The following is a 10513-nucleotide window of genomic DNA, read 5'->3' on the forward strand; positions in this document are numbered from 1 at the left end:
TGATGGGCGCTAGCAGCAGGAGCTACAGGCAGCTGGATTCAGCGAGTCAGCTCAGACTTGCCTGGAGGAATCCTGCTAAACACTAATAAGTAAGTTAGCAGCACAAGGTGAGTTTCGGCTTGAAGCTGTTGGACTGTGCGCTTGTTTTCTGTCGCGTTAGGGCGAAGCTAGGCTAGCTGTTAGCTACTCCAGTAAACCAGCTTTGCTGTCAAAGATCTTCTGCAGCTTCTGGCTGCCATCAGGTCTGATGGGTCGCATTGGAAAATAATCCGACCTGAGCTGTTCAGACTGTCATGAAAAGATCAGATGCAGGTTCTGGCAATGAAATTGGAATTGGGTCACTTCAGTCTGCAGTGTGAACGCAGCCTGAGATCCAGAGGCCCCTGCGCCCTTTGACCCTCAGCGACCCTCAGTTCAGTTACCGCCATGTCCGATTCACTTGTTGGATCAGTTTATTGTCTAAAATATAATATTCTCTCGCTGCCAACGTTTTAGAGGGAATATCAGGTTGGCCAACTGTAACTGAATATGTCTTAGTTTGTACCTTAAGGTGCAAATGAAATAAAGTGGCTTCCATTAAATGAGCAAGGAAAATGTTTGCATGACATCAGAGACGTTATAATATGAATGTGTTCATGTTTCATCTTCTCTGCTTCAGCAGATAATCCAGAAATGAAGCGATTCAGCTGCAGCTTCAGTTAATCCTGCAGGTTCCAGCAGCAGCATGAGGAGAGCGCAGCAGAATAGAATAGAATAGCATTTATTGTCATTGAACAGGATTCAACGAAATTTCTATTGCAACTCCCGTGCAAAAAGTCAAAATATACAATATTAAATAAACAAACACACAATAATAATAATATATACACTAAAATTAACTAAAGGCACTCAACCACAGCAAAGAAGAAGCAGCAGGTCCAATTATGGTAAAGTGCAGATGATGTGACAGTGCAAGTGCAGAACAATATGGCTGTGTGGGGGTGGGGGGTGTATGTGAGGTTATGATATGTGTGGGAGGGGGCGGCAGGGAGTAATGGCTCTGACGGCTGTGGGGAAGAAACTGTTTCTCAGTCTGTTTGTTGTAGTCCGTATATTCCTGAACCGCTTGCCTGATGGCAGCGGCACAAACAGACTGTGGCCCGGGTGGCTGGAATCCATGGCTATGGATCCAGCTCTCTTCTTGACCCGGCCCATGTAAATAGAGTCCAGGTCCGGGAGGGGCATCCCACAATGCCTTGTGCTGTTCTCACCACCCGTGTCAGTTGTTTCCTCTCCAGTGCTGTGCAGCCACCATACCACACAGTCACGTTGAGGCAGAGGATGCTCTCGATCGTCGCCCTGTAAAAGTTCACGAGCAGCCGTGAGGAAAGTCCAGCCCCTCAGTTTCCTGAGGAAGAAGAGCCTTTGTTGTGCTTTCTTCACCAGGTGGGAGGTGTTGGTATTCCAGGAGAGGTCAGACGTGATGTGGAGGCCCAGGAACTTGATGTTGTCCACACGCTCCACCTCTTCTCCATCTATGAGAAGGGGAGTGTGACCCGTCCTCCTGGACCTTCTGTAGTCCACAATGACCTCCTTGGTCTTCCCTGTGTTCAGCACCAAGTTATTGGCTGAACACCACTGAGTGAGCTGCTGAATCTCCTCTCTGTAGGGGGTCTCGTTGTTGTCTGAAATGAGACCCACTACTGTTGTGTCGTCCGCGAACTTGACGACTGTGTTGGTGGGGTGGATGGCAACGCAGTCGTGTGTAAACAGGGTGAAGAGAGCTGGGCTGAGCACACAGCCCTGCGGTGTGCCTGTGTTGAGGACCAGTGGGGACGATGTTGAGCCACCTATTCTCACCACCTGAGGCCTGTTGGTGAGGAAGTCTCTGATCCAGTGGCACAGTGAAGCAGGCAGCCCCACCTTGAGTAGCTTCAGCACCAGCTTGTCTGGGATGACGGTGTTAAATGCTGAGCTGAAGTCTACAAATAGCATCCTGACGTAGGTGTTGGGATGCTGCAGATGGGTCAGGGCTGTGTGCAGAGTGATGGAGACAGCAGAGTGACGCCACCAGTGCAGAGCTTGCTCAGAAACATTAAGTAGATATCTTAGAGACTCGTTAAAGGCAGAGTGAAATTCTGCAGGAAGCCTTAAAGATTTGGATGTAGCTTTTTTAAATTTTACTGTAGGAACAAAATCTAAAAATGTTGATCCATCAAACACATTGTTGGCTAAGTCTTAGAAAGTTCAAACGAGTCTAAATACAAACTAAAATGTTCCACTTGTGGTTTCATGACGCTCTTTGTGACGCACACACCCGGGTATCATGCAACCACAACGATACCCAGAACCACAGAGTTCTTCATCGATCGGACCGGGTCGCGTCAAAGTTTCCTCTGCTGGCAGGAAACAAGTTGGTTCTGATTTTCCTGACAAGTCAACCAGACTGCAGGAGTTTTGAACATGGAGGTTTCTCACCACATCATCTGTAGACAAACATCACAGACATTTCAGTCATTTTTGTTTCAAGACACAAACCAGAGAAATATTTTACATCCAGAGTCTTTCAGAGCTGTCAGCGGGACAGGAGAGGAAATGAGCCGAGCTGAAATGTGCCAGGAGTCATGAGTTTCCTCCTCCGCTCTCTGTGGGTCAGGTTCTGCTATGTGGGTCAGGTTCTGGTCTCTGTGGGTCAGGTTCTGGTCTCTGTGGGTCAGGTTCTGGTCTCTGTGGGTCAGGTTCTGGTCTCTGCGGGTCAGGTTCTGGTCTCTGCGGGTCAGGTTCTGGTCTATGTGGGTCAGGTTCTGGTCTCTGTGGGTCAGGTTCTGGTCTCTGTGGGTCAGGTTCTGGTCTCTGCAGGTCAGGTTCTGGTCTCTGTGGGTCAGGTTCTGATCTCTGTGGGTCAGGTTCTGGTCTCTGTGGGTCAGGTTCTGGTCTCTGTGGGTCAGGTTCTGGTCTCTGTGGGTCAGGTTCTGGTCTCTGTGGGTCAGGTTCTGGTCTCTGTGGGTCAGGTTCTGGTCTCTGTGGGTCAGGTTCTGGTCTCTGTGGGTCAGGTTCTGGTCTCTGTGGGTCAGGTTCTGGTCTCTGTGGGTCAGGTTCTGGTCTCTGTGGGTCAGGTTCTGGTCTCTGTGGGTCAGGTACTGCAGACACATTTTTATCAGAATCATGCAGAGAAATATAACGTCTAGATTAGACAGGAACCGGGTCAGAACCCGACTGCCAGCTCACAGACCCCCGATGGACCACATGGGGTCACATGGGGTCACATGGGGTCACATGGGGTCACCCGAGGGAGGCGCTCGGTGATCGGACTCATTCAGGATCCAAAGGTCCGAACGTCAGAATGAATCAATCAGAACCAAACATCTGATCAAACACATGATCATTGAGCTGAGGTACAACTGATCAGTGAAGAAGAACTCATCAGTTCACAATCAGGAGGAAACTTTCTCTGAAACGATTGGAGCAAATTTAACTGAACTATTTGAGTTTTATCAGGGGCAATAAAACTGGATCAGATTCAGAAAGAAACTGGGAAAGGCCTGGAGATGTTCTGGTTCTGCTGACCGGGTTCTGATGTTCTGGTCCTGATGTTCTGGTCCTGATGTTCTGGTTCTGATATTCTGGTTCTACTGACCGGGTTCTGATGTTCTGGTTCTGCTGACCGGTTCTGATGTTCTGGTTCTGATGTTCTGGTTCTGCTGACCGGGTTCTGATGTTCTGGTCCTGATGTTCTGGTTCTGATATTCTGGTTCTACTGACCGGGTTCTGATGTTCTGGTTCTGCTGATCGGGTTCTGATGTTCTGGTTCTGATGTTCTGGTTCTGCTGACCGGGTTCTGATGTTCTGGTCCTGATGTTCTGGTTCTACTGACCGGGTTCTGATGTTCTGGTTCTACTGACCGGGTTCTGATGTTCTGGTTCTGATGTTCTGGTTCTGATGTTCTGGTCCTGATGTTCTGGTTCTACTGACCGGGTTCTGATGTTCTGGTTCTACTGACCGGGTTCTGATGTTCTGGTCCTGATGTTCTGGTCCTGATGTTCTGGTTCTGATATTCTGGTTCTACTGACCGGGTTCTGATGTTCTGGTTCTGATATTCTGGTTCTACTGACCGGGTTCTGATGTTCTGGTTCTGCTGATCGGGTTCTGATGTTCTGGTTCTGATGTTCTGGTTCCGATGTTCTGGTCCTGATGTCCGGGTTCTGATGTTCTGGTTCTGCTGACCGGGTTCTGATGTTCTAACCGGGTTCTGATGTTCTGGTTCTGGTTCTGCTGGACTGGGGTTTCTGATGTTCTGGTTCTACTGACCGGGTTCTGATGTTCTGGTTCTGCTGACCGGGTTCTGATGTTCTAACCGGGTTCTGATGTTCTGGTTCTGCTGACCGGGTTCTGATGTTCTGGTTCTACTGACGGGTTCTGATGTTCTGGTCCTGATGTTCTGGTCCTGATGTTCTGGTTGTGATATTCTGGTTCTGCTGACCGGGTTCTGATGTTCTGGTTCTGATATTCTGGTTCTACTGACCGGGTTCTGATGTTCTGGTTCTGATATTCTGGTTCTACTGACCGGGTTCTGATGTTCTGGTTCTGCTGATCGGGTTCTGATGTTCTGGTTCTGATATTCTGGTTCTACTGACCGGGTTCTGATGTTCTGGTTCTGCTGACCGGGTTCTGATGTTCTAACCGGGTTCTGATGTTCTGGTTCTGCTGACCGGGTTCTGATGTTCTGGTTCTACTGACCGGGTTCTGATGTTCTGGTTCTGCTGACCGGGTTCTGATGTTCTAACCGGGTTCTGATGTTCTGGTTCTGCTGACCGGGTTCTGATGTTCTGGTTCTACTGACCGGTTCTGATGTTCTGGTCCTGATGTTCTGGTCCTGATGTTCTGGTTGTGATATTCTGGTTCTGCTGACCGGGGTTCTGATGTTCTGGTTCTGATATTCTGGTTCTACTGATCGGGTTCTGATGTTCTGGTTCTGATATTCTGGTTCTACTGACCGGTTCTGATGTTCTGGTTCTGCTGATCGGGTTCTGATGTTCTGGTTCTGATATTCTGGTTCTACTGACCGGGTTCTGATGTTCTGGTTCTGATGTTCTGGTTCCGATGTTCTGGTCCTGATGTCCGGGTTCTGATGTTCTGGTTTTGCTTACCGGGTTCTGATGTTCTGGTTCTGCTGACCGGGTTCTGATGTTCTAACCGGGTTCTGATGTTCTGGTTCTGCTGACCGGTTCTGATGTTCTGGTTCTACTGACCGGGTTCTGATGTTCTGGTTCTGCTGACCGGGTTCTGATGTTCTAACCGGGTTCTGATGTTCTGGTTCTGCTGACCGGGTTCTGATGTTCTGGTTCTACTGACCGGGTTCTGATGTTCTGGTTCTGATATTCTGGTTCTACTGACCGGGTTCTGATGTTCCGGTTCTACTGACCGGGTTCTGATGTTCTGGTCCTGATGTTCTGGTTCTACTGACCGGGTTCTGATGTTCTGGTTCTGATGTTCTGGTTCCGATGTTCTGGTCCTGATGTCCGGGTTCTGATGTTCTGGTTCTGCTGACCGGGTTCTGATGTTCTAACCGGGTTCTGATGTTCTGGTTCTGCTGACCGGGTTCTGATGTTCTGGTTCTACTGACCGGGTTCTGATGTTCTGGTTCTGCTGACCGGGTTCTGATGTTCTGGTTCTGATGTTCTGGTTCTGCTGACCGGGTTCTGATGTTCTGGTTCTACTGACCGGGTTCTGATGTTCTGGTCCTGATGTTCTGGTCCTGATGTTCTGGTTGTGATATTCTGGTTCTGCTGACCGGGTTCTGATGTTCTGGTTCTGATATTCTGGTTCTACTGATCGGGTTCTGATGTTCTGGTTCTGATATTCTGGTTCTACTGACCGGGTTCTGATGTTCTGGTTCTGCTGATCGGGTTCTGATGTTCTGGTTCTGATGTTCTGGTTCCGATGTTCTGGTCCTGATGTCCGGGTTCTGATGTTCTGGTTCTGCTTACCGGGTTCTGATGTTCTGGTTCTGCTGACCGGGTTCTGATGTTCTAACCGGGTTCTGATGTTCTGGTTCTGCTGACCGGGTTCTGATGTTCTGGTTCTACTGACCGGGTTCTGATGTTCTGGTTCTGCTGACCGGGTTCTGATGTTCTAACCGGGTTCTGATGTTCTGGTTCTGCTGACCGGGTTCTGATGTTCTGGTTCTACTGACCGGGTTCTGATGTTCTGGTTCTGATATTCTGGTTCTACTGACCGGGTTCTGATGTTCCGGTTCTACTGACCGGGTTCTGATGTTCTGGTCCTGATGTTCTGGTTCTACTGACCGGGTTCTGATGTTCTGGTTCTGATGTTCTGGTTCAGGACCAGCAGTGGAAGTTATTCTCCTGGAGTCTCTCTGACTGTTGCAGGTGAAGCTTCACTGACATGCTTTCCATCCACCGTATGAAGAGACGAAAAGCAGCTTCATCTTGTTTCAGTTCTCCGTGTTCAGCTGCTGGAATCAGAGTACCAAGCGGGTTTCACCAGGGCTCATCTGAAATGTCTCAGCAGCTGCCGGCCCGATCATCAGTCCTACATCTGGATCAGAAACGGACGGGAAATCCTGAACCAAACGTCTCCTTCTGTTTCTGTCTCGGTTCGTCCCGCAGACACATATTCCTGCTCTCTGGAGGGAAACCAGGAGTTTCCGTCTCCGTCGGTCTGTGAGTTCACTCGGCTTCTGCAGCATCAGCTGATCTGATCTGATTCTTTATGATTCTTGATAACAACATTCAGTGGTTTCATGTTTCCCCTGCAGATGCTCCTCTTCCTCCCTCCGTCTCAGTCAGTCCCTCTGCTGAGGTGGAGGAGGGAAGTTCAGTGACTCTGACCTGCAGCAGCGATGCTAACCCAGCAGCTAGCTACTCCTGGTACAAGGAGAGCATCACCAGTTCTCCCAGTAAAGACTCCCAGCTGGTCTTCAGCTCCATCCAGTCCTCTGACTCTGGAATGTTTATCTGTAAAGCTGAAAACCAGCTGGGCTGGAAATGGTCTGAATTCAAACGGATTGATGTTAAATGTGAGTAAAGCTGATCTGATTCGTTCATCTCTGGGGATTTTTACAGGACCACTGGGGTCAGAGGTCACCAAGCGATGCCCAATTACTTCAGACCAGCCAGCCTTTCAGCTTGATGCAGTGATGTTGGCTTGTTCTGAGAGAACTGAGGATTTCAATCATAAACTCAGAGATGATGCATTTGATGGTTGATTGAAAAACTATTTATTTTAAGCTGCAAATATTAAATATAATTCATAAAAACGTTTTTGTGTTATTTGGGAAGCAGAGGAAAATGAAACCTTTGCTTCTGAGCGAGAGTATAGAGCTACAATGCATAGATTACAAACAAACTCATATTTTTTGCTTTGGCAGCTCATCGACATTTTCTAAACCTTTTGAAAACTATAAATGACCATCAAGCGATTCCTTTGCTTAATAAATAGGAACATTTAGGATTACAGACGGTTTGTTGCTGTCGGGCCATAACATTCATCATCTGAAAGTGACTGATCAGAATGAATCAGGAACCAGTTTGAGATCCGATTCTCAAAGTGGATTCTGAGTTTTCTGATTTCAAACATATAAAACATGAAGAAACGGTCATTTGGATGTTGACACACATTTTAGGTGTTACAGCTGCTAGATGCAGTTCGTCAGTGTGACGCACATCACTGCTCATCAAACCCGTCTGATTTCTGCCATGACAGGTCAGGGTTCGGGGTTAGGTTAGGCTCAGGGTCAGGGTTAGGATCAGGGTTAGGGTTAGGATCAGGGTAATCTATGCACTGCATATTTAGATGTTTTAGTTGTAATTGGAATAAAATAAACCTAACAGACGACAGACTGGAATGTATTCCTGCGGCTTCAGTGTCTCTAATCATGACGTGTTTGTTCCTGTTTTCCTCTATTATGTTGATGGTGGAAGTTATTAAATCTTAAGATGTCTAATTATTCTCATCTCTGCTGCTCTGATCTAATCTAAAAAATGTATGTTTTTAAAATCTTTTTTCTTCTGTTCTCCTCCTGCAGATGCTCCTCTTCCTCCCTCCGTCTCAGTCAGTCCCTCTGCTGAGGTGGAGGAGGGAAGTTCAGTGACTCTGACCTGCAGCAGCGATGCTAACCCAGCAGCTAGCTACTCCTGGTACAAGGAGGATGAAGATTCTCCCAGAGCTTCAGGACGGAGCTTCATCATCACTGACGTCAGACCTGAACACAGTGGAAATTATTCCTGTAAAGCTGAAAACACCAGAGGAAGTCAGAGCTCCACCGTTCACCTGGAGGTCAAAGGTCATCTTCACCTTCAGCTTCCTCTGGTTTCTCAAGAACCAGAGCAGAACTCTGATCCAAACTGTCTAAATGCAATGTGAAAACCTCCATCATGTTTCTGGTAACTGAGTTTTCTTGTTCAGGATCCAGATCTGCAGCTGCTGCAGGAAGTGCTGCTGTTCTACTTCCTGTCGTTTTCCTCTCTGTGTGTCTGTGGATCCGGTGAGCGGTTCTGATCCGTTAATGACCATTAACTCATTCAGTCACGTCAGACTAAAGTTGTACTCTTCATCATCGTCCTGAGCAGGAAGACGAGGAGCTGCAAGGAAACAGCTGAGCTCAGAGCAGACGAGCTGCAGCAGGTGAGGACGCTCTGGCAGCCTGTGGTTTGGACTCTTTTTCTCAGGTAAAAACCTTTTCTCTGCTAACCTGCCATCATCTGAGACTTCAGGAGGATCCAGAGCAGCAGGATGAGCTTCTGTACGCCCCTGTTCGCTTCATCAGGAAGCCGCCAGACGGAGCAGCTCAGAGTCCCAGAGGAAACCAGAGATACCAGGACGCTGCTGCTGCAGCAGCTGCTGCAGCTGCAGCTGCTGCAGAGAGCCACCTTCACCCCGAGGTGAGCCGCTGCTCACAGCGAGACGTCTGCACAGACTTTAACTGGACCGCTCTAAGTTCAGATCCATTCAGTTCATTTAAGCAGAAATAAAGACAAACAGATTGAGTTCAGTCGGACGGAGTCTGGTGATGAAACTCTACAGTTTATTATTCTAAAGACAAACTGATTTATTCAGAAACAGTTCAGTCACACGACTCCAAACTCATCCAAAAACATTTCATATGATTTCCTGCTGCTTGTTCAGAGTCTCATGTTTTCTCTTCCTCTCCCAGATCCAGACATGACGACAGCAGAGAGGATCCAGCCGCACTTTACAGCACCAACCAACACAGGACCTGAACGACTTTACCTACGCTCATATTTTCCTTTTAGCTTCTGTATGTTGCATCTCTGAACTGCCAGAGTAAAAATGTTCTGGGTCCAGACGGGCCGCCGAATGTTTAGGGTCTGAGACTGCAGCCATCATCTTCCTCGCTCTTCATCAGGACACCGTTAGTTTCCTGTGTTATTATGGGATGGCTGCTGGTTTCTGCAGGACGATGGTTTCAGCTCCAGTTCGTTCAGGAAGAGACACAGAGAACAGAACAGTTCTGCTGATCGTCTCTGATCAGCAGAACCAGAATCTGAGCTCAACTGGACCCAGAACGTTTCAAATGTCTGATTTCTGTCTGCAGAGGTCAAAACTGAGAACTACATAAATATATAATTTAATACTTCAGTGGAACACAAGATGGAGCCAGTTTACTGTTAACAACACAAACAACAGTTTTTACTCAGGCACCGACTAAAACACTCATTACAGGAAAACATTTGAGATAAAAATGATTTAAATTAAACTCTGAGTTTATAAAAACCTGTTGAGTTTGTAGATTCATGAATCGTCTCTGCAGGTTTACTGAAGTTTGTTCTGGAAAACGTTCACATCGATATCAAGTTCAGCTTTAGACAGCGAAGAAAGATTTTATATTTCATATCGTAGAAATCCTGTCTGAGTGACGGGATCAGGTTCCTCTTCACTTCCTGAGCTGCTGACGACGTCAGGAGAGAAGAATCATAAATTTAGTGTTTAACAGTAAAATTACAGCGTCAGAAAGGAAGAGAAAATGACTTCAGAGCCTTTTGTAGAAAGATGCAGAGAACCAAACGGTTTGTGACGGTTTGGTTTCTGTAGAACAGCCTCTCTGTTGGAGCCAGAGCTGCAGGTCTGATATATTTGAATTATTTATGCATCTCCCACACTGAGCTGCCATCACAGAGAATAGTCTCACACTGAACATGTAAAATTAGGCCAGAGTGTTGAAACCGCTTCCTCTGCAGCAGAACAAACCCACACTTAAAGTACCTTTGATGTTTAAATGGATTTTAAGCACTTAAATATGAAAGGAACTGTTGAAACGTTTCTTGTTAGTCAAATTATTGATGATAACGATGTTGATGATGTTGGTGATGATAATGATGGTGGTGATGATGATGATGATTATAGTGATGATGATGATGATGATTATAGTGATGATGATGATGATGATGGTGGTGATGATGATGATGGTGGTGATGATAATGATGATGATGGTGGTGATTAAAGTGATGATGATAATGATAACGGTGGTGATGATGTTGGTAATGATGGTGGT

The 10513-nt window shown here is 47.1% G+C and overlaps 1 protein-coding gene across 1 annotated transcript; it reads left to right on the forward strand.

Moving 5' to 3' along the window:
- Nucleotides 1–3: 3 nt before the first annotated feature.
- Nucleotides 4–9691, forward strand: LOC129355574 (B-cell receptor CD22-like; the record flags this gene model as incomplete). Its single annotated transcript, XM_055025171.1, has 8 exons — nucleotides 4–89; nucleotides 6508–6662; nucleotides 6758–7018; nucleotides 8027–8284; nucleotides 8407–8485; nucleotides 8571–8625; nucleotides 8715–8882; nucleotides 9155–9691. Coding segments are annotated over 8 exons (1074 nt in total), but the record flags the coding sequence as incomplete, so codon positions are not given.
- Between the last annotated feature and the right edge of the window lie 822 nt (nucleotides 9692–10513).

This window comes from Poeciliopsis prolifica, unplaced genomic scaffold (assembly GCF_027474105.1).
Source record: "Poeciliopsis prolifica strain line A6 unplaced genomic scaffold, Auburn_PproV2 SCAFFOLD138, whole genome shotgun sequence".
In the NCBI taxonomy this organism is placed as follows: Eukaryota; Metazoa; Chordata; class Actinopteri; order Cyprinodontiformes; family Poeciliidae; genus Poeciliopsis; species Poeciliopsis prolifica.